At 42.5% G+C, this 25506-nt stretch overlaps 1 protein-coding gene across 1 annotated transcript in view; it reads left to right on the top strand.

Moving 5' to 3' along the window:
• The window catches only part of CLIC3 (chloride intracellular channel 3), a 52157-nt gene that overhangs the window by 23791 nt on the left and 2860 nt on the right, over positions 1-25506 (top strand). The window contains 4 exon segments of the mRNA XM_077477109.1: positions 9299-9408; positions 14127-14252; positions 20203-20309; positions 23091-23266. Of these exon segments, the coding sequence (XP_077333235.1) occupies positions 9299-9408; positions 14127-14252; positions 20203-20309; positions 23091-23266 (519 nt within the window).

The following is a 25506-nucleotide window of genomic DNA, read 5'->3' as shown; positions in this document are numbered from 1 at the left end:
TGCCCGCACCCCCTACCCTTCCCTGAGCACCACCCCCTACACACCTGCCAGTACTACACCTTTTAGAGAATACAGAACCAAGTCATATATATTTATAATTTTTATTTATAATTTGATACTGATAACAAGAAAAGCAATAAAATAGGTCCCCTGCAGTCAATAATAGACCCTCCAATCAATAATAGACCCCCCTGCAACAATATAGCTACCACAAAAAATACCACCCACCCCAGCAACAATAGACCCCCACTAACAACAATAGATCTCTAAGTAGTCAGGAACAATAGACCCTTCCCTCAACAGTAGATACCTCTGAGCAGGGGTGGATACAGGGGGGGGGGGCAATGGGGCAATTGCCCCCTCCGAAAAATTCATGATTGGCAGGTGAGCAGAGAGACTAGCCAGTCAGTGAGCTGGCGGGGAGCAGAAAGATGACATCATCTCTCACCGCCCGCTCTGCATCACTGCAGTTCCACCCTCAAGCTGCGGGCATCAGAGAGATTACAAAATCTCTCTGCTGCCTACCTTCACTTGATAATCCACCGCTGCCTCTGAGTAACAATAAACCCCCTCCAGCAACAATAGATCCTCCCCAGCAACACTAGACCCCCCCACCAACAATAGATTCCTCCTGTAGCCATAGATCCCTCAGCAGCCAGCATCAGCAGACCCTCCAGCACACTCTAGTACCCCATGCCATTACATACATTCCGTGCTGGAAGAGCCAGAATTGCATTTGCCCACATTCCCCTTGAAAAAAAGCTCTGTGGAAAGCCCTTGTAAAAATATGTAATCCATTTTGTAAAAAGATTATATAATGTGAAGTGTCTCCTTTTGTAACTTTATTGTGGAAAATACCTTATTTACAGCGCCGCTACGCGCTCACGTTACCCGCTGGAGATCTTCTCTTCTCCTCCCGGCTGATGTCAGCTAATTTAAAATGAGGAGCTTAGTACATAAAAAGAAATTCTGTGCCAATATAACCTGGATACCAATGATGGAAACAGATGAATATATATAAAGCATCTGTAACCTAATGTAGGATATGAAGATGGGGTGGTAATGGGACCTCATCATGGCCAAAATCTAATTTTTGGTGGCTAAAAGGTCCCTTCCAGCCAAACAGTTAATGAGCATTAATTGTTTAATAAATAAATTGCTATTATCATAATGGTTGCATTTTCGAGAGACCCCATCCCTACTGTGCCAAATGGCTTTGCACAGTGACAACACTTCCTTGCCTCCTGCTTGCCCTTTAGACTACAAAAGCAAATCACCACAATGGTGACATCTCCTTTCTGTGCAGACCAACAAAGCCCCTCCCACTCCTACCTACCAGATTGCAGGCCAGAACCTCCCACTGCAAGTCTCATTTCAACATTCAGCTGTGCTTTAGAATTCAAATTAAAGACATGTTTTCAATGATTGCCACTTGGCAAAATCGAGTTATGTCATTGGAAGGCAGTGGAATTGATATGCTTGGCAGGACATGTATCCTTCTCATATACAACATGCAGATTTTGCAACAATGTGGTAGCTATGCGAGAATTGTATAAATATATCTGTATTATATTTATATACAAGCACACCTTTACTCTCCTATATACTTAACATAAGGTAGACAAAGCTTCTGCTGTATAAGATGGGCAGTACAACTGGCACCATGGTTTCTGGTTTGGCATTAGAATGCGCCGTCAGAGGGTGTGGTGAGAACAATTAAGGATGACGCCTCTAATTAAATGACTCATTTAGGGAACCCTCCCTGGATGAGGTTTATGCGGGCTCTTTACTCTTCTTCTTGGAATATATGACAATGGAAAATAACTTTACAGGAACACTTCCGTTTCCATTTATAAACTTGCAATTAATTACGCTTTATGTAATACAGCTGATGTAACCAGCATAAGAAATCAGATCGTGTGAACCATACAGAACCTCCCCTCTTCAGTCCACCTCCAGCTGGGGTTTGTGAGAAGACAATATAAAGACCGATTTTGGACTTTTATATGGCTAAGCTCCGCCAACTGCCATTTTTCTGTCCAATGAGAGTGCCTTTACTGGGTCCTGAAGAAGTCTAATTGGGCACTGAAATGGAAGTTGGCGGGGCTAAGCCTTGAAAGTCACAGGAAGTTGGGCCACAATAAAGTTAAACTAAATCAGAGAGGACCACAGAAGTTCTTTTGGGTAATAGAGCAGCAGGAAGCTTGTTGTGGTTGCAAATATCCCACACCCACCTAACAACTGTCCCTGAGCCACCCCCGTCAAATCATTCTCTGCAGCTATTACCTTTTGTACCACCACCTTCTTTTCAAATGTAAGCTCTATGAGCAGGGCCCTCCTGTACCTTTTTGTATTGAACTGTACTGTAATTATGTTGCCCCCCTCCCCTATACATTGTAAAGCACTGCATAAACTGTTGGCGCTATATAAACCATGTATTATAATAATAATAATAATAATAATAATAAAAAGTAGGCAGCGCTTTAACCACTTCAATACAGGGCACTTATACACCTTCCTGCCCAGACCAATTTGCAGCTTTCAGCGCTCTCACATTTGGAATTACAATTGTGCGGTCATGCGATGCTGTGCCCAACAAATAGAGCTTTCTTTTGCTGGTATTTGATCACCTCTGGGGTTTTTATTTTTTGCACTACAAATAAAAAAGAACAAAAAAAAAAAGTTTTTCTTTGTTTCTGTTACAAAACTTTGTAAATAAGTAATTTTTCTCCTTCACTGATGGGCACTGATGAGGTACTGATTAGAACTGATGAGGTGGCACTTATATGCAGCACTGATAGGTGGCACTGATAGACACTCATAAGTGGCACATGAGGGCACGTATAGGCGGCACTGATTGGCACTCGTGGGCACTGATAGGCAGCACTGCTAGCACTGATAGGCAGCACTGATCAGAGGTGCTGGCAGGCATCACTGATGGGCACAGAGTGCCATCCCTAATGGGCAATGATTGCCATCCCTGGTGGGCTCCTCTAGTGGGTTTACCTGGTGGTCATGGGTGGGCATCCTTGCTGGCCATAGGTTTGCATCCCCGGTGGCCATGGGTGGGCATCCTCGGGGGGGTGGGCTGCATTGATAATCAATCCGTGCAGACCCCGTTGTCAGGAGAGCAGTCGATCGGCTCTCCTCTACTCGCGTCTGTCAGCCCGAGTAGAGGAAAAGCCGATACACTGTTTTTCCAGTTTACACTGTGATTTGACACAGCTGATCACATGGTAAAGAGCCTCCATCCCCTCCATTCCCCTTTAAATCCATACCAGGTGACAGGGCTCGCGAGGTGTAAATCTCGCTGATGGAGGCGGCGACATTGACTTCCTTCGCTAGTTCCGTCTACCTGGAGCCACGTTCAAAATGAACGGACTTTTCTCCTTGTGTGGGCAAGTCCGTTCATTTCAAAAATGCGGCGGACTAGCACACAGACGGGCGGATTGTCCGCCAGACTGCAGAGTCCGTCGGAAAAGTCCAGTCGTGTGTGGGCAGGTCCGCTCGTTCGGAAAGTCCAGCAGTTTGTCCACCGGACTAAGTCCGCCGGATAGTTCGATTGTGTGTACGCGGCATATCACTACCTTCTCCCCAGATTGTTAGTCCTGATGTCCAAAGGTGTCTCCACTGCTCCTCATTCCAGAGTGTAGACACCCTAAAGCTGGCCCTACTCCTATAGAATTTTACTAGGAAATGGCATTTTAATAATGTTTGTTTGAAGGGTTAAAGGGGATAATTCAACAACTGTTGTATTTTTTTATCCAGACAAGTAAATAAAATCGAAGGACAAGGATGGAAATTTTTTGTTGAGTCTAATGAGAACAAAAACATTTCTAATTGTTACATTTGCTCCAGGCCGAGAAAAATTGTAACGCATCTACTTGTCAAAGTTAATCTAGGAGTCGAATGTTTGTTCTAAGAAAAATTAGAGATTGACATAGTACTCAAATGAAAAGCAGTTCAAAATCAGTTGAGTCCATTAAGGCATCATTGAATGGTCAGACAAGGGATATATATTTGTTACGTTATAACGTTACGTTATGCATTACGTGAGAACACTATACATTCTCATCTGCCCAGGCTCTCAGGATTTGAATGACAGCAACAGGAGCCAATGGCTCCTGCTGCTGCCTCTGTGAACAGAGAGAGAGGAGAAAGCTGCTACGGATGGGCCTTGCAGCGGATTGAGTGGGAAGTAAGTTTTTTTTGGGGGGGGGGGCAGGGAATAAAAATATTGGGCCATTTTTTACCTTAATGCAGGGAATGCATTATGGTAAAAATAATATCATGCTTTTACAACCACCTTAAAGCTTGGTAAGGTGCAATATACTATTTCTTTGTTTTTGCATTTAAAATTGCTCTATCTGTGGTCAGCTAAATTGGCAGGCAAAGTCCTCTCTCAATAAGATCTCAAGTAGATAAGATTACTTGAACTATGTACAAGTATTTGCCCAAGCTGTTTGATCTCACTGCTTGAGCCATTTACAGCAGAAAAGCATTCAGCAGATGGCACGTGCTTTATGAATTGTGAAATGTGATATTGACTGAACAATAACTAGTGGCCTGCAGGCTATAACCGGCCACGAAATGTCAAATACTTGCAAGCAATGCCACCAGTTTAAACAATACATGTGGTAATAACACACAAAACCTTGTATATAAGTATGTTTTCTCCTTCACTGATGAGCACTGATGAGGATGCACTGATGAGGCAGTACTGATTGGCACTTATGAGGTGGCACTTATATGTAGCACTGATAAGCAGCACTGATGAGCACTGATAAGTGGCACTGATGGGCACTGATAGGTGGCACTGGTGGGCACTCATAGGTGGCACTGATGAGCACTTATAGGTGGAACTGATAGGTGGCCCTGGATGGCAGGTATAGGCGGCACTGATGGATGGTGCTGATAGGCAGCACTGATCAGTGGTGCTGGCAGGCATCACTGATGGGCACAGATGCCATCCCTCATGAACAATGATTGCCATCCCTGGTGGGCTCTAGTGGGCTTACCTAGTGGCCATGGGTGGGCATCCCTGATGGCCATGGGTGGGCATTCTTTCTGGCCATGGGTGGGCAATCCTGGTGGTCCAGGGTGGGCATCCTCGGGGGGGGGGGTGGCTGCACTTATAATCAATTAGTGCAGACCCCCTTGGCAGGAGAACAGTTGATCGGCTCTCCTCTACTTGCATCTGCCAGCCCGAGTAGAGGAAAATCCGATCCACTTTTTTCCTGCTTACTCTGTGATCAGCTGTGATTTGACACTACCCTCTCCCCAGATTGTCAGTCCTGACACATAAAACTTTATTGTGGATTATTAGGGTCCATTCACTGAATTGTGACACAGTAATGTGTTTTATGCCATGCGTCAAGGTGCGTTGGTTAAGGCAGCCCATTCACTTAAAGCAGAACTAAAGTCTGATATTAAAAAGCTGTGAGCAAGCAGCTCTTTATTGCATAAAAGACACGCAATGTCTAAACCTATCTGCCCATTCACTTCTGTAGAATATACACTGAGCTGTGCATGTGCAGCTTAGACTACATTCCGGCACATATGTGGGAGTGACATCATCCTGTGCTGGCTAATCAAGATGGATGAAAACCGGCACCCGTAAAAAGCCAGGGAGAAGATGCCACACTACACAGGTCTAATTAACCTACCAGCATGTGTTTGGAGTGTGGGAGGAAACCGGAGTGCCCAAAGGAAACCCACGCAGGCACAGGGAGAACATGCAAACTCCAGGCAGATGGTGTCATGGTCTGCATTTGAACCAGCGACCCTATTGCTGCTAGATGAAAGTGCTAACCACTACACCACTGTGCTGCCCCTGCTACACCTATCATTCAGATATCCCCACACAAAGTCAAGGACATCATATGACGGCCGGCGGGCGGGAAGTGGTTAAAATGCTTTTTTTTTTTAACACAAAGTTGTCCATTTATACAATATTTATAATACATAGCATGTACATACCAAAAATGACGCCTCAAAACAGATTCTCCTACTCCTCCTGAGTACGGCGATAATACGTGTGTGAGACTTCCACAGCCTGGCAACATATTGAGGCCGAGTACAGCCGAGCATGGCTGGGTATCACTGAGTATTGCAGGGTATCGCAGGGTATCACCGAGTATGACTGAGCATGGCCATGTATGGCTGGGTATTGCAGGGTGTCAGAGTATGACTGAGCATGGCCGAGTATGGCTGGGTATTGCAGGCTTTTACAGAGTATGGCTGAGCATGGCCGAGTATGACTGGGTATTGCAGAGTATCACCAGGTATGGCTGGGTATTGCAGAGTATCACTGAGTATGGCTGGGTATTGCAGGCTATCACCGACTATGGCTGGGTATTGCAGGGTATCACTGACTATGGCTGGTTATTGCAGGGTATCACCGAGTATGGCTGGGTATTGCAGGGTAACACCGAGTATGGCTGGGTATTGCAGGGTATCACCGACTATGGCTGGGTATCACCGACTATGGCTGGGTATGGCAATTTATGGCAGAGTATTGGCAGGGTATTGCAGGCTATTGCAGAGTATTGCAGATTATTGCTGGGTATTGCAGAGTATTGGCAGGGCATTGCTGGGTATTGCAGAGTATTGGCAAGGCATCGCAGAGTATTGGCAGGGCATTCCTGGGTATTGCAGAGTATTGGAAGGGTATTGCAGAGTATTGGCAGTGCATTGCTGGGTATTGCAGAATATTGGCAGGGCATTGCTGGATATTGCAGAGTATTGGCAGGGCATTGCTGGGTATTGTAGAGTATTGGCAGGGCATTGCTGGGTATTGCAGAGTATTGGCAGGGCACTGCAGAGTATTGCTGGGTATTGCAGAGTATTGGCAGGGAATTGAGGGGTTAATTGTTGGTGAACAGCACTATGGGCACTGCAGATCCAGCCCACAGCGCTGCTGACACCGCAATCTGTCTCCCTCCGCTGTACCGATCGGTACAGAGAGGGGAGGGAGGAACCGGCGTCATAACATGACACCGGTTTGTTTACAAGTGATCGCTCCGTCATTTGATGGAGCGATCACCTGGTAAATGGCCGCTATGAGCAGCCGTTTACCATGATCCATGATGTGCCGGGTCCATGGTCACGGATGTTCTCGAGTGCGCGCCCCATAGGGCGCACGAGAGCGGAGTTCTGGGAGGACATCATATGACGGCCTCCCAGAGTTAAGCAACCGCCCTGTAGCCGTCATTCGGCTATGGGCCAGTTGTTAAGTGGTTAAAGCTGGCCATACATGAATTGAAATTTGTCCGGGTACAGCAGGGACCAGCCAAATTTTGACCTATGTACAGGCACTGTGGTTGTGCAGAAGTCGCTCTTTTGGATTTTTGTAGCTTAATCGGGGGTGCAAGCTTTAGCCGGCAATGCTGATTAGTGGCAGCTGCGAAGTCTCCCTGCTGTCAGAATACAATAGTGCAGCGGAGAGGCTTCCCCCATCTGCCTCGAATGTGTGAATGGGGGTAATCAATTTTTTTTTATTTATTTTTTTTAATAAAAAAAAAATGAATGATCTATGGAATGCTTTAGACTTGAGACTGTCCCTGAAATTTGAGGACATTTAACAACGACAGACTGGTGTGGGTAGATCCCAAATCAAGATTTTCTGGATCTCTGTAGAAAACACACAGCTAAGGCATTGTCTCCCCGGCCAAGGCAGAGGCGAGTCGGAGACGAGTGTTGTGGGTACAGGTCCGGATCTCAGCTCTAACCGGTTTAACGAGTCAGTCTTGCAACGGACCCCAGTTGTGCATCCTCCTTCCGGAGCAGCATGCACTCCATGGGTGGGACAGCTAGGTGTGATCTTGTGTGCTCATTGCCGACATTCAGGTGCTTAATAATTACACAATGAGTACACCCCTTGGCATGTTTGTCATTCCTCAGATTTTATTTCAACATATGTCATAACATTCTCGAAGGGAAAAAAATGAAACTAAGGCAGCCACAGAGAGATGTCCCACATTCCTGAAAAAATGAGGCCTCGTCACCTGGGCCAAGTGACAGCGAGTGGTGTAGCTTGAAGCTCCAGAGTCCACCAACCAGACCCCATTTTGTTTTACTGGCAGCTTCCGAAAACATTAAGGCGATATATTTTAGAAGAACATGGCCATGGCAAGATCTGTCTACAGTGATCACAGTATATATTTGTTAATGTTTTGTTTCTATGTATAATATGGAATTTTTATGTAAAGGAGGCGCCATACAGTATTTGCTCATTACATTCACTTAGAAGCATGGAAAAAGAATTGTTCTTCTGTGTTCCTCTAATTCCGTGCATATTTATGTGACTTTATCATACCTCCCAACTTTTTGAGATGGGAATGAGGGACACCTATCCGCAAAAGCATGCAGACATAGGACATACCCCCTGCCTCGCCCCCTTAAAGGAGAATTGTACAAAGAAACAAGATTGGTTAAACCCACAATTTTAAATTAAATTACATTTTAAAAACATATATGACCAAAATGAGGGACAAATGAGGAGGAATGAGGGACAGAGGGACATTGCTCCAAATCAGGGACAGTCCCTTAAAATCAGGGACAGTTGGAAGCTATGCTTTAACGCTAGATTCACACTTATGTGTCTTTGCGGGCAACGTTTGCACAGGCACAGCAGCTTATTCAAATGAATAGCCTGCCGTGCCTATGTTTCCGTGAATGCACATAATGTGTGCAAAATCAGGGAGACAGGGCCTGAAACAGGCTCTGCCTTCACCCAAGATGGCTGCAAAGGTCACAAGAGGCACCAGCGTCAAAACCACAGTGACTTTCTTCCCCTTTCTACATTGGTGCCTCAGTTGAGCGCCACCTACAGTGGGGAGTACAGACTCACTGCCCCGCCTGCACGTAGATTTTCTGCAGGTCTCTGCCAGGTCCAAAGTCCTGTGACACATCTGTGCATGCGTGAAATCACATGGCATGTGCTGTTAGAGGCACCAGGAAAACCCTTTTCTCCTTGGCAAGAAAGGAGGAAATGTGGAGTGCCACACAAAAAAAGTCAGGAAGATTTATTTAATTTTCGTTCACATGAGCGTCCTTAAAGCAGACCTTTACCCAAAAGGGGAAGTTCCGCCTGTCTAGCCTCCTGCTTAATGTTAGAAACAGAGAAAACTATGTAATATCAGAAAGTGCCGTTTGTATTGCATAAACAAGACATCCTATCTGTAAGCAAACATTCTCTGTTTCTTTGGCATGGCTGTGTAAATCTCAGGACTGGATGAACAGAAGTAAATGATTAAGGAGTATATGACCACATTCTGATAACTATGTCTCCTTACAGGCCAGCGATGACGGTGAAAGTATTGGGAACTGTCCGTTTAGCCAAAGGCTATTTATGATCCTCATGCACAAAGGATGCCCCTTCACCCTGACCACAGTGGACATGAAGAGGTAGGTACACCATTTAGATCAAAATCTACCTTCTAAATTATTGCAGAAACTTAAAGCTGAACTCAAGGAAAATATAAAAGACACAAGTGTATGTAGCTCTGTATTCATTATTACATAATTTTCTAAGTACCTGACATGACTAGGTATCAGCCTCTTTCAGTCCCTGTACAGAAGAGCTAAAACTGGTAAAGGGAGAAACAGCACAGGGAGCCAATCAGGTGTGCTGTAATGCAAGTAGTAGAAAGACTCCTTTCACACTGGGGTGGTTTTCAGGCACTTTAGCACTAGAAATAGCCTCTGCTAAGCGCCTGAAAACTGCCTCCCATTCATTCCAGTGGGATTTTTCACACTGGGGTGGTGCGCTTGCGGGATGGAAAAAAAAGTTCTGCAAGCAGCCCCTGCCCTTTGGAATGAATGGGCAGCGATTTGAAAGCGCCGCAAAATGGGGGTTAAAAGCTCCCTTGCCATTGGAATGAATAGGCAGCGATTTGAAAACATTGCAAAATGGGGGGGTTAAAAGCGTCCCTTCTTGTGGTCAAAAAGCGCTGCTTAAACTGTGGTAAACCTTCACTAAAACTAGTGGCGCTTTACCGCAAAAACACGGGAGGCTCCAGTGTGAAAGGGGGTCTAAGGAGTAACATACAGATAGCTCAACCATGTTCTGCTTCACTGTCCAGTTCGAGGGACACAGGTACACCTGTACATAAAAGGGAAACTACAGCACAGAAAGATCAGGTTCTCTTCCTTGCTATTTAGGGCTGTGCTGTGTGGCAGGGCTGTGTAAATCACAGGTCTGGATGAACAGAAATGCAATTCCTTAGGCAGGTAAAACAGCTCCTATATATTCTGTATATAGGTTATCTGTATTCACCTGTTTGACTGAAATTGCTTTAAATGATGCCCGTCATTCATGTAGGCAGCGAAATCAGAGATTTCTCTCTTTCACTGCAAACAAGTAACCCCACTCTTTCCACCTCCATGTCACTTATTCATAGAGAACTTACAGACTCATTTTGGATGAACCCAACATTTTATAAGGCACAGAGGTACACTTGAAGGTGCAAACCTTGTTAAGGAACAAAAAACAAGAAGTGGGTGGGTATCAGCGCTAAAATCAATAGCACACAGAAAGGGATGAAATAGCAGCCAGCACAGTTTGTTGATCACCAAACTCAGTAAAATATAGTCCAAAAATGCAGCGATTGTTCAAATAAAAGTTCATTCATTGAAGATGTAAACTGTATAGTAGTAAGAAGAGCCTTCCACCACTTCCAGTGTGTGAAGAAAGAAGTGAACACTCAGGTGTGTCAAGTCTGCTTTCCAGATGTCAACTAAAGGTGAGCATCATATCAATATTAAATACCGGTGTCACTCTCCAACAGATACAATTAATCAACCCACGAATCAATCACAATAGCCAGCATTTTAAGACAGCTTCTCAGGCCAAGAGCAGGAGCAGAGGAACTTCAAACATCAGCAATCCAGCATTTACACATGACATGCAATGCAAGAGCAAGGCAACAAAAAATAGTGAAGCCCGTAGGGTAAAAGGCACAAATTTACTATAGTACACTAACAGTGCTGAAGTCACAAATGAACATCAAGATAGATATATAAAATCCGCGATCATCAGCATGCTTGCAACAGCCAGCCTGACATGTTTCATCTGAAAGGGATGAAACATATTAAACTGGCTGGCGCCTCTGATGATATCCCTCTCGGATGAAACATGTGAGGCTGGCTAACGCCTCTGATGATATCCCTCTCGGATGAAACATGTCAGGCTGGCTGTTGCAAGCACACTGATGATCGCAGATTTTATATATCTATCTTGATGTTCATTTGTGACTTTTTACCCTACGGGCTTCACGTTTTTTGTTGCGTGTCATGTGTAAATGCTGGATTGCTGATGTTTGAAGATCCTCTGCTCCTGCTCCTGGCCTGAGAAGCTGTCTTAAAATGCTGGCTATTTTGATTGATTCTTGGGTGGATTCATTGTTGGAGAGTGACACCGGTATTTCCATGGAATATTGATATGATGCTCACATTTATTTGACATCTGGTAAGCAGATTTGACACACCTGGGTGTTGTGTGCTTCTTTCTTCACACACTGGAAGTGGTGGAAGGCTCTTCTTACTACTATACAGTTTGCATCTTAAATTAATGAACTTTTATTTGAATAAGCGCTGCAATTTTGGACTAAACTTTGTTAAGGGCCTATTTACATTAATGCATTGCAGGATAGCATTCATCACCACAGTCTGCATCAATGCATGTTATATGGGTTGCATTGCACCACAATGCACCAAAGCAGCACATGGCAACGCAACATCGCACTTTTCAAATTTGCACATCTGATCTTTGGGATAAATTGGTGCTTTTCAATGGGCTGCCTTATAGCAAAGCATGCCTGTGAACAACATGACATGTGCTACTGCACCGCACACATCCATGGGCCTCAAGGAAGCACTTTGGAGGCTGCTTTTGCCAGCCTCTGTCTAAAGCCCCATACAAACTAACAATATTTTCTGCTGATTTTTGTCTTCAGATTTATCAAAAGCATGTAGTGCAAGGGCCTGCCTGATTGCACACAAATTGAAACTTCTAAGGTTTGACCTCATTATGTGTTTTGGTAAATCTGAAGGAAAAAATAAGCAGAGAATCTGATAGTGTGTATGGAGCTTTGGAATACTAGTTGCCAGGCCTGTTCTGCTTTAGCAATCTAAGGTCTGAAAGTGTGATGTCTATAAATGATGCAGTTTTGGTGAGATAGCTTAACTTACATACTCAGTAGCTTGGCAGATAGTGACTCCATCCAAACAACATCTTGCAGATCATAGAAAGCTTTAATCCAAAAACTTGTGCAGATCATAACAGATGAACATCAGATAGTTCAAAGATTCAGAGTGTGTCTAACTCCAGCAGAATACAGTACATGTGATGAATGGAGACTAAAGCACGAAGAAGGGTGGGAGTAACTACATAGAGTATCCCCTAGCTACGGAGTGAGAAAAAGATAAAATTATTTAAAGGTAAAAATAAACAATGCATGTGTAGAATGATAAGGCCACCATGCTGATCCAGTGACTTCAATGCTTTTGAGTCATTAACCCAGCACAATTATGTTGAGTAAAAAGTCAGTCATGTTACAACTCTGCATTGTTTTTTAATGTCAGAAAGTACCGAAGGAATTGGAACAGCATGACAGCCCAGAACATAGCATTTTCAGGAGAGGTCAGCATTAACAGCCTGTATATTCTCTGACCACAGGTTTCTTTCTGATGCACTTTTACAGTTCCATCTTCCATGACTTTTTATTATACACAAAGGCCGTGCTTTGTTTATTGTTGCTCCAATGATACCAACAACCTCCGGTTCAGGACTGATGACAACCTGGACCCAATGTAAGTCTTAGGCTCCCTTTCACACATGCGGACCAATAATCAGTTTGACGGATGAAAAACTGACATCAATGCGTCTCTATGGAAAAACAGATGTAAACAGATGATCATTCATTTACATCAGTTTACATCCGCATCCGTCAACATTTGTTTTTTTTAAATAAATCAAAGCACTATTTTTGTTCCGTAAAAAACAAAAAAGTTTTTGCATCCGTTTTTGCATTGGTAGTGGATGTAAAAAAAACAGATGAGAAACTAATGAGCAACTGATAAGAAACTGATAAAAAACAAATGTAAACTTCATCCATTTTTGCTTGGAAAAAATGTGACTGAACTGATGAAATGAATGGACTGCATGTGTGAAAGGGGCCTAAGGTGCCACTCACATAAGCAGGAACACCTATATCATATGTCAGAGCTCTTCAGAGCAATACATTAAATGCCAAACAGCCTGTGAAGGCACACTATTGTGTGTGCGTGTGTGTGTGTGTGTGTGTAATATATATATATATATATATATATATATATATATATATATATATATATATTATTAAACACGATTTATTTAGCGCCAGCAGTTTACGCAGAGCTTTAAAATGTAGAGGGAGGACAGCACAATTACAGTACAGTTCAATACAGAAGGGACATGAGGGCCATGCTTGTAGAGCTTACATTCTAAAGGGAGGGGGTGGTGGTACAAAAGGTAATAGATGCAGGTAATGATTTGATGGGGGGTGGCTCATGCAGAGTTAGGTGGGTGTGGGAAAGGCTTCCTTGAATACATTAGTTTTCAGGGATCTCCTAAAGGTGGAGAGGTTAGGGGCTGATCGGACATTCTGGGGTAGAGAGTTCCAGAGGATGGGAGAGGCTCTGGAAAAGTCTTGAAGGCGAGCATGGGAGGAGGTAACAAGAGAGCTAGAGAGCAGGAGGCCCTGGGAGGAGCGGAGGAGACCATTTTTGTGATATCTGCAGATGAGGTTGGTGATGTAGCTGGGGGCGATGTTGTGGATGGCCTTGTATGTTGTGGTTAGTATTTTGAATTTTATATGGTGGGGTAGGGAAAGCCAGTGAAGATATTGGCAGAGAGGAGCAGCAGTCACGGATTGGTTAGTGAGGTGTATTTGTCTAGCAGCATTCATAATAGACTGAAGGGGGATAGCCTGTGTAAGGGAGAGAGTTACAATAGTCAAGGAGGGAAATAATCAAGGGGTGAATAAGTTGCTTTGTGGTATCATTAGTCATTATATATATATGTTTAATGTATTACTGTTTAAAAAGAAAAATTAAATCACTATGATCTATTTTCTTTCACAAAGGGCACCGGAGGTCTTAAAAGACTTGGCGCCGGGGTCACAGCCTCCGTTTCTCCTCTACGACACTGAGGTCAAAACAGACACCAATAAAATCGAAGAGTTTCTGGAGGAGACCTTGGTGCCTCCAAGGTGAGACAAAGTCCTGGGCAGGATTGTTGCAATTGTTACGTGACTGCTGTACCATGCACATGTATGAGAAAATCTCTTGTTCTTTGTGTTGCTCCCTATATGTGAAATCCCTGGCATTCCTGCTAGTCCTTCTACTTTTTTTTATTAAAAACTGACCATGATAAGCAGGACAACACATAGTGGTCAGTTCTCCAGCCATCCTGGGAACTTAGTGTGCTCTCCTCCAATGATCAGAATTGTCCTAACACGCCCCCGCTGCACAGCCATTCACTGGGAAGCTCAGTGAACTGCTGTTTCTCCCCTCCCCAGCTCTTATGCAGCTGAGAACAGAGGAAATGTGATCACTTATAAAAAAAAAGGAAAAATGTATTTATAATGTATTTTTATATCTATACAAAAACAAAAGGGTTGTTTTGCAAGATGATCATTTACGATCACTTTAAGGCAGCCAATTCAAATGAATGGGCTAGCAATACACCTGAACGGACCAGAAATCGACCACGCACCAGAAAGGACCAAAAATGCACCAAGGCACCAGATGTCAGACATAGGCTGTCTACATCCAGGGCTGATCATTCACAGGTCCATGAGCGAGCAGCCGCAATTAGCTGCAGGAGCTGTCAGCCTCCCATTGCATTCAATGAGGCTTCAGTCTGCTGCTAACTGCCAGAAACCTCAGCTGGGTCAATATGTTGACTATATATATATATATATATATATATATATATATATATATATAATTTTTTTTTTTTTTTTTTTTTTTTTTTAAACCAGCACTATACTATACGACACATGAATTCTTAGTGAAATCACACTTGCCTTCACAGGAAAATTATGCGTTTTACCATGCAAGCTAGTGTCGAAAAAGTGTGATGCTCGTTTTTAATTTTTTTAACGTATGGTGAACCTTCATTAATGTTAGCGTACAGAAGCACAGTGAGTATTGTTGCTGTGTGGTGATATGCGGTGCTATCCAGTGCGGTGTGGAAGAATTTAGACATTCCGTACTGCAATGCACCAAACATCACACCAGCATTGTGGTGTAAGGCCTGATTCACACCTATGCATTTTTAGGGATTTTTTCATTTTGCAGATTTGCACTACAGAATGTGTTCCATAGGAAACAATGTTAAATGGAATGTAGTGCAAATCTGCAAAATGCAAAAAAATGCCTAGGTGTGAATCAGGCCTGAACAGGGCACATAGAAGCAATTATTTTCTGTGCCCTAGCAGTGACCTGCATTGATCCAGTTTGAAAAACATCACATAGTGAAAATGAGCCCTAAGGCCTGGTTCATGCCAATGCATTTTTAGTGCATTTTGCAGATTTACACTTAGAACGTGTTCCATAGGAAACCATGTTACTGCAGTGCAAATCTGCAAAACGCACAAAAAAGGCATTGGTGTGAACCAGGCCTAAGATCTGATTGACACCTATGCAGGTTGCAGTTTGCATATTACAGTTGTAGTTTGCCTTTTTCAAAACACATTTTTGATCCATTGAAGTCTATGGAACCAAAAACCAGAAAAAAACCCCCGGCTGTTTCCATAAAATGCATACATGTGAACTACATCCATAGGAAACCATGTTAAATGGACTGTAGTGTGTTTCTGCAAAACTGAAAATGAAATGCATAGATGTGAGCTAGGCCTAAATCCTGTTTATTTATAGCCATGGCAGGTGCCACTTATTTTTGTACGCATTTCATAATTTGCAAAACAAACGGGAAGAAAAATGAAATAAAATGCGCCACTCAATTCCTCCCACCACAGCGCTACAAGTTCAAGAATCGCACTCAACAAATCAAAATTGTTGGTTTGCACCTAAAATAGCAGCTACTTCAAAGACAATGTCTTAGTAAAAACATACAAATGATTATAAAACTTTTCAACTCATTTAAAGGCAATCATATTTCAATAATCCAAGAAGCGCTACAGTCAACATCACTCATTGACATAGATATACATAATTAAACTGTATACATTCACATATACTCAGAATAGTGTTGCTACAAGATTTTTATACAAAAGTTGCAAAAGTTTTATAATCATTTGTATATTTCATAATTTGAGTTTCAGTTCATTTCCTCCTTGTGTTCCCTTGCTACCAACCTTGAACTTTGCAAGCCTATTGATGTGAGCTTTCAGGCTCGTAATTAGTTTATATGGAGGTTGAAATGCTTGTAAAACGCAGCTTCTCCTACTGCTTGCTGGGACTAGGATCAATACAGGAAAAGCCATTTTTAATTGTCCCTGCACTGTTCATTGTTTGGCCTCACACTGACACACCTGCGTTTACATTTTCTAAACCCGGGAGAAGTGATCTGAGAAATATACAACTTTAAAGCGGTAGTAAACTACGCTTTATGACTTGTAAGCCTATAATAATGCCTAGCTGTAGGTACCGTGACATTTAGGAGATAGACATTTGTAATAGTCGGTGGCGTCACCAGCGCATGCACACTGCGCTCTGAATGGACAGCACACTGGAGTGATCCGTCCATTGAGAGCAATGGAGGGCTTAGTTCTAGGATGAATCTGTCATAATGCGCTAATATGCAGTACTACCACTACTTTGGTTAAAGATGCTTCCAGAAAGCAATAATTTTTTTTTACATGCATTAGTAAATAACTCCTGTGCTACGAAGCGACAACCCTCAAAATGATAAAGACAGGCCTAATAAACAAGCCAAATAATAAAATGTGGGTTGCTGCATGCACAAAATTGTGTTTGCACAATTCATGAATATAATATTATAAATGTGTGCTGTGCTACCAGTCTCAAAATGATAAATGTACAATACTATGCAAAACTACTAAGTACCAACTTAAAGAGGAAGTAAACCCTTCCAAACAACTTGGACCTATAGGTAAGCCTAGATTAAGGCTTACCTGTAGGTCCAAGCAATATCTCCTAAACCTATATGGTTTAGGAGATATTTGCCCGAAAATGGGCACCGCTGTCTACGGCGCATGCGCCGTAGACAGCGGCGCGCAGGCGCACTAAATGCGGCAAATCCAAGAATGGATTTGCCAAATTTGTCGACTCCCGTGCGCATGCGCGGGAGTGACGTCATCGCGGTTGCGCCGCTGTCATTGGTCGGAGCTGCGAGACGCCACCAGCAAGATGGACGCGGCGGACTACAGGGATCAGCGGCGACTTCGCTGGCTCCTGTGTCAGGTAAGTGACACATAATGAGCTACTATGCGATGCATAGTAGTCCATTATGCTTTACCTTTGCAGGGAAAAAAAGAGGAAGTAAACCCATCAGGGTTTACTTCCTCTTTAATAATAACAATAAGGACCTTCATATACATCAAGTGTAAAATAATAAGTCGGTTCATAATAACATGTTATCAAAATTGCAGATTGTGAAATTCCAATCCAAAAATATCATTCCTAACCACTCCAGCCCCGGAAGATTTTACCCCCTTCCTGACCAGAGCACTTTTTGCGATTCGGCACTGCGTCGCTTTAACTGACAATTGTGCGGTCGTGCGACATTGTACCCCACTAAAAAATTTTCCCACAAATAGAACTTTCTTTTTGTGGTATTTGATCACCTCTGTGGTTTTTCTTTTTTGAGCTATAAACAAAAAAAGAATGACGATTTCGAAAAAAACGCATTATTTTTTACTTTTTGCTATAATAAATATCCCCCAAAAATATAAAAAAACAATTTTTTTCCTCAGTTTAGACCAATACGTATTCTTCTATACATTTTTGGTAAAAAAAAAAAAAATCGCAATAAGCGTATATTAATTTGTTTGCACAAAAGTTATAGTGTCTACAAAATAGGGGATAGATTTATAGCATTTTTATTATTTTTTTTTTTTTTAAATAGTAATGGCTGCGATCTGTGATTTTTTTTATTGTGACTGCGACATTATGGCGGACACATCGGACAATTTTGACACATTTTTGGGACCATTGGCATTAATACAGTCATCAATGCTATAAAATAGCATTGATTACTGTAAAAATGTCACTGGCAGTGAAGGGGTTAACACTAGGGGGGCGATCAAGGGGTTAACTATGTTCCCTGGGAGGTGATTCTAACTAAAGGGGAGGGGACTAACTATTGGAAGTGATGGATCGTGGTTCACTTGCACATGATTGGATGATAAAATCAGCAGAGCTTCCCTTCATTTCAGATCTACCCCTTAGATTTAGAGCAACTGCACTTCCAAGTGCACTTGCAGTGCAAAGTGGATTTGACTTTCATAAATAACCCCCTATGGGTCATTTACTAAATCTGCAGCGTGCAAAATCTGGTGCAGGTCTGCATAGAAACCAATTGGCTTCCAGGTTTTATTTTAAAGCCTAATTGACCACTTCAATACCAGGCCTATTCTGGCACTTCTCTCCTACATGTAAAAATCATAATTTTTTTGCTAGAAAATTACTCAGAACCCCCAAACATTATATATGTTTTTTAGAAGACACCCTAGGGCAGTGATGGCGAACCTCGGCACTCCAGATGTTTTGGAACTACATTTCCCATGATGCTCATGCACTCTGCAGTGTAGTTGAGCATCATGGGAAATGTAGTTCCAAAACATCTGGGGTGCCAAGGTTCGCCATCACTGCCCTAGGGAATAAAATGGCAGTCATTGCAACTGTTTGTCTTGCATGGTATTTGCGCAATAATTTTCCAAACGCCTTTTTTTTGGGGAAAAAAAACGGTTTCATGAATTAAAAAATAACAAAACAGTAAAGTTAGCCCAATTTTTTTGTATAATGTGAAAGATGATGTTACGCCAAGTAAATAGATATCTAACGTGAAAGATGATGTTACGCCAAGTAAATAGATATCTAACGTGAAAGATGATGTTACGCCAAGTAAATAGATATCTAACACGTCACACTTTAAAATTGTGCACACTCAAGGAATGGCGCCAAACTTCGGTACTTAAGAATCTCCATAGGCGACGCTTTGAACATTTTTACAGGTTACCAGTTTAGAGTTACAGAGGAGGTATAGTGCTGGAATTGTTGCACACGTGCTAATGCACGTAGCGATATCTCAGATGAACGGCGTTTTGAACGGCGTTTACATATGTGGGCGGGATTTGGGTGTGTGTTCACTTCTGAGCGCAAGCTACCAGGGACAGGGGCGTTTTAAAAAAAAATTATTATTATTATTTTTTATTTTACTTTTTTTTTTTTTTACTTTTACAATTTTTTTTTTATCACTTTTACTCCTATTACAAGGAACGTAAACAGGTCCTCTTTATTGAGAGAGGCCCAAGACCCCACATCTCTCCTCCAGGCTGGAAAGCTGACAGCTGTGTTCGCGGCTTTGTTTACATCTGGGTACCCGGGCGTGACGTCATACCTGGGCCTCCGACGGTCATAGAGGTGACTGGTGACCATCTGGTCACCGGAAATCTCTATCGTCGTCATCCGCACCAACCGATTCTTTCTCCGGGCCCCTAATGGCATGGGAGAGCCCGGAGAAGCACCGGATGATGGCGGGGGGGGGGACGTCCCCTCCCGTCACCTATAAGAACGATCAAGCAGCAGAACTGCTGGTGTGATTGTTCTTATCGTGCACAGAATCTCAGCTAGAAAGAATGATATCTGAATGATGCCTGTAGCTGCAGGCATCATTCAGATATCCCCCCACAAAGTCAAGGACATAATTTTACTATGGCCCGGTATTGAAGTGATTGAACAAGCTAAAGTTAGAAGCTGATTGGCTACCATGCACAGCTGCACCAGATTCTGATTGCACGAGCCTTAGTAAATCTCCCCCATTGTGTTATAACTACTGTCATTACTTTACATTCTGTACTGTACAATGTTGTTGTTGCACTAAGGAGTCAGGACTGATAGAGTGAAGGTGCTAAAGTTCTGGCTAAATAGCTGGCTTATAGAATCCTACATGCTTATGCTCCAAAATCTTTACTAAAATGCAACTGCAATTATTATTATTTTTTATTACAGTTATCCTAGCATGACACCTAAATACAAGGAATCCACCACAGCAGGGAATGATGTTTTCCATAAATTCTCTGCATACATCAAGAACCAATTACCAGCCCATGAAGACCGTAAGTATACACATTATATAACATAATACAATAATAATACATTTATTATATCATAATATAACAATATTAAATTATAGAACAACATATTTAAACTTAATTTTATAACAATCTGAAACTCCACTCTATGGTTGTTTTAATAATTAAGGCATGGCTTACCCGTCAGAGATAGGTGTGTGTGTGCGGTTATTCACACATATAGGGCCTTGATAAAGTATTCATATCCCTTGACACTTTCCAAATGTTGTCATGTTACAATCAAAAATGTAAATGCATTTTATTGGGATTTTATGTGATAGAGCAACACATCGCTTTCCAATTTTTTTTACAAATAAATATGTGAAAAATGTGGAGTACATTTGTATTCAGCCCCCATTACTCTGATACCCCTAACTAAAAGCTAGTTGAGCTAATTGCCTTCCAAAGTCACCTAATTAGTACATTAGAGTCCACCTGTGTGTAATTTAATCTCAGTATAAATGCAGCTGTTCTGTGAAGCCCTCAGAGGTTTGTTAGAAAACCTCAGTGAACAAACAGCATTATGAAGGCCAAGGAACACACCAGACAGGTCAGGGATAAAGTTGTGGAGAAGCTTAAAGCAGGGTTAGGTTATAACAAAATATCCCAAGCTTTGAAGATCTTACGAAGCACTGTGCAATCCATCATCCCTCTGGAGGAGCTGCAGAGATCCACAGCTGATGCCGCGTACACACGATCGGAATTCCGGGCCAGAAAAAGAACGATGAGAGCTTTTCATTGGAAAATGCGACCGTGTGTATGCTCCATTGAAATTTAGCTGTCCGAATTCCCGCCAGCCAAAAATTGATAGCATGTTCTCAATTTTCCCAGCGGAAAAACTTTCTATCGGAAATTCCGATCATGTGTATGCCATTCCGACATGCCAAAAATTGCACATGCTCAGATTCAACTACGAGACAGAAGCTATTGGCTACTGGCTATTGAACTTCCTTTTTCTAGTCCCGTCGTACGTCACCCCGCTCTAACCGATTGGAATTTGGTGTCACCGTGTGTAGGCAAGACAGCTTGAGTGGAATTCCGTCCAGAAAACCGTCAGAGCTTTTTCCAAGGGGAATTCCGATCGTGTGTATGCGGCATCAGGTGGGAGAATCTGTCCACAGGACAACTATTAGTTGTACACTCCACAAATCTGGCCTTTATGGAAGAGTGGCAAGAAGAAAGCCATTGTTGAATGAAAGCCATAAGAAGTCCCATTTTCTGTTTGCAAGAAGCCATGTGGTGGACACATGTGAAAGAAGGTGCTCTGGTTAGACACGATCGGATTTTCCAACAACAAATGTTGGATGTGAGCTTGTTGGTGAAAAATCCGACCTTGTGCATGCTCCATCGAACATTTGTTGTCAGACTTTCCGCCAACAAATGTTGGCTAGCAGGTTTTCAAATTTTCCACCAACAAATTTTTGCTGTCAGACTTTCCAATCGTGTGTACACAAGTCTGTCGCACAAAAGTCCACGCATGCTTGGAATCGAGTACGAGCCAGAATTGCTCGGTCTTGTAAAACTAGCGGTTATAATGGAGATATCACGTACGTCTTGTACGACACTACGTTTGTAATTGTTGGCCAACATTTGTGTGACTGTGTGTATGCAAGACAAGTTGGAGCAAACGACCTTCGAACAAAAATCCAAGGTTTTGTTGTCAGAAAGTCCGATCGTGTGTATGGGGCATTAGAAGAAAACCAGTTAGAGTCTGCAAAAGACTTGAGACTGGTGGCAGAGGTTCACCTTCCAGCATGACAACGACCCTAAACATACAGCCAGAGCTACAATGGAATGGTTTAGATCAGCCTTTCTCAACCTTTTCAACACAGAGGAACCCTTGAAATAGTTCTCTGGTCTCGGGGAACCCCTGCTAAAAATGAGAAACCTACAACTCATGATACATTAGTGTGATGGTCAGTGAGAGGCATGGTCCTTACACTTGTGGTCATTGGGAAGAATTACCTCCTTACAGATAGCTAAAAAGATCAATGGTGTCAGTAGGAACTTATCTGAGAGGCAGAAATTGGCCAATGCTGAAGGAACCCCTAGCAACCTCCGGAGGAACCCTGGTTGAGAATCACTGATTTAGATCAAAGCATATTCATGTGTTAGAATGGCCCAGCCAAAGTCCAGACTTAAATCCAATTGAGAATCTGTGACAAGACTTGAAAATTGAGCTATTTTGAAGAAGAATGGACAAAAATTTCACTCTAGATGTGCAAATCTGGTAGAGACATCCCCAAAAAGACTTGCAGCTGTAATTGCAGTGAAAGGTGGTTCTACAAAGTATTGACTCAGGGGAGATGAATACAAATGCATGCCACACTTTTAACTTTACTTATTTGTAAAAAATAAAAATAAAAAACATTTATCATTTTCCTTCCACTTCACAATTATTGTGTTTGGTCTATCACATAAAATCCCTATAAAATACATTTATGTTTTTGATTGTAACATGACAATATGTGGAAAATTTCAAGTGGTGTGAATACTTTTTCAAGGGACTGTATATTCTCTCCCTGTCAGTGCAGTGTCAGGCTATAAGGCCCCCATGGAAGATGACCTTTTTCATGCCTGAGCAGTAAAAAGTCCCGAAACATTTTATTAATAGCAAGGTTCTTAGAAAAACCATCATGGTTTGGCGGTAATAGGGCTCCTTTTTTCAGTGCTACAAACAACATATAGAAGAAATTACAATAAGTAATTTTTTTATGGTTGATATTGCAAAAGTTACAATGAAATACGTCCTTCATTTTTTTCCAGATCTACAAAAGAATTTGCTGCGCTCATTTCTACTCTTAGACCGTTACATGTTGACTCCACTACCACATGAGTTGGCCAAGGACCCTAAAATGACCGAATCCCAGAGGAAGTTCTTGGATGGAGATGAACTGACACTTCCAGACTGTAACCTCCTGCCTAAACTCAACATCATTAATGTGAGTGAGAAATACATCTTTTAATTCTTTGAATACTAAATGTCATGTATTTTCTCATTTTAAAGGGGGGAGTTCACCCAAAAGTACTATTTTAATCATACATGGAGCATAGTAGATTGAGTGAGCCCATGGCTTCTTTTTAGCTTTGGTTAGAGTAGAACAGCTGCCGCCATTGAAAGATCATGCATTGCCTTCTTTTCCGGAGAAAACTGGCATTTTGTTTCCCATTACTTTCTGTGCCAGTGACAATGAAGTAAACCCGACAAAGGATTAAAAACCTTTTACACTCTATCCAATATCCAATATAGCATGAAATTACGACTGGGACTTTTCAGGTGCTACAGTGGTAAATTTAGAACTAGCTTTAGAAATACACGTGCATATAAAATACAGACTTTGCTTAATGTGGTTGTAAACCTCATTCAGGAAATTTGACCTAAGCACATATATCTGTAGTGTTTACTTCTCTCTCTCCAAAGCTCTAAGTCCTGTGTCTTTCTGCTGCTCTGTTCCTCTGTTATCAGCATGATAACTTCTGACAAGTTCTCAGACACATGAGATAACAGCAGCTGAAAATTTGTGTGTGTGGGGGGGGGGGGGGGGGGGCTTAGAGGGAGGTAAGCAAGGAGCTTGTCTACTAAAGCATAGTTCCACCCAAACGTGGAACTCCCGCTCATTTGCCTGCTCCCCCCCTCCGGTGCCACATTTGACACCTTCCGCTGGGAAGGGGAAAGCGGATACCTGTCTTTCACAGGTATTCAGATACCTCTTCCAGGAGTCCGGACCGCGGCCTTTGACATCATCACTGGGGCTCCCTCCTCTTTCTCCTGGCCGTTGGGTGAGAGGAGCTGAGCCTGGCGCATGTGCAGTAGGGTTCCCGGCAAGGCTACACTGCCAGGTTCCCTTACCCACAATGACGGCGGCAGCACCTGACAGCTGATAAAAACATCAGCTGCGGTGCCAACATTGCTGGACTCCAGGACAAGTAAGTGTCCCATTATTAAAAGCCAGCAGCTGCAGTATGTGTAGCTGCTGACTTTTAAATTATTGCAGCGGAGGGCGGACCTCAGCTTTAACAATACAGCTTTTCATGTTCCTTCGTTCCTCTGCCTATGTGCAGGGGGGCAGGTGCCTTACCTCCAATTGGCTCACACACAGTGTAAGCCCAGATTCCCCTCCCACTGCTGGAAGAGGAAGAAAGATTTCTAACATGATCTGCACATTTTAAAGAGCGTAGAAAGGGAAAGACAGTAGATATACGAGTAAAACTTATGTAGGAGAATTTGTTTCTTCTCTGTGTATCATCTGAGGCTGTTCACTTCACTGGGTATAGGAGAGGGTTCACATCCACTTTAAAAGTGTTACTAAACCCAGTAATATGAAAATAGTTCATCCGCTCACCCACAGTGCCGACAACTTATAAATCATCGTTTTACATTACAATACTGCCACTTAATACCTTTTTGGATGATCTGTATACCACGGTTACATGATAAACTGCACAGTTTCTCCAGTGCTAAGAGTTCAGGAAGGAGGAGATTTTCACTACTGCCCGTATACACGCCCACGTTTGATGCCAATACCATGTGACCTGGCTATCTCTGAGAACAAGTAAATGTTCTCTCCAGCATAAAAGACACAACTGAGCATGTACTTTAAAAAGGGGGGAATTTGGGACTTTAAATGAGGCACGGTTAAGTGTCTCCATCCCTGTCTCAGGTATATATCAAAAGGAAATTGGGACTTTAGATGAAGCAGGTGGAATGCGGAGGTATTAGTAAAACATAGTAATGATAAAAAGAAGGTTTCATATACATGCACATATATCCTTAGCACAAGATGTAAACATGGTAAATACAAAAGTACATATCAATAATGGATACATGGTAATAAAAATAATGGCATATAAAGCAATATTATGGCCTGCAGGTGCCAAGAGTGGCATGCCCAATAACCGTGTCTGTGAGCACATGAAATATGAGTATATTAATACATAGCTGATATGAAAGTGGCATCAGATTTAACTCGTACCTCGACGCATTTCGTCAATACCTTCACTCGTCAGGAGCAGATGCAACAATTGCCAAGTTGGGCAGCTAGTAAAGCATGCGGTAAACGGCAAGTTGAGCCAGAGATAAATAGCCTCTCCATGAGGGCTGAGGTGGTATGTATATAGGATTGCAGCATAGGATGGTGTAGGAAAGTGTATGAGTATAGAAATGATGTCCATATAAACATGA

Source organism: Lithobates pipiens, unplaced genomic scaffold, assembly GCF_037356315.1.
Source record: "Lithobates pipiens isolate NorthernLeopardFrog02 unplaced genomic scaffold, aLitPip1_a1.2 Scaffold_1, whole genome shotgun sequence".
Lineage (NCBI taxonomy): Eukaryota > Metazoa > Chordata > Amphibia > Anura > Ranidae > Lithobates > Lithobates pipiens.
This window is presented reverse-complemented; position numbering and strand designations above follow the sequence as displayed.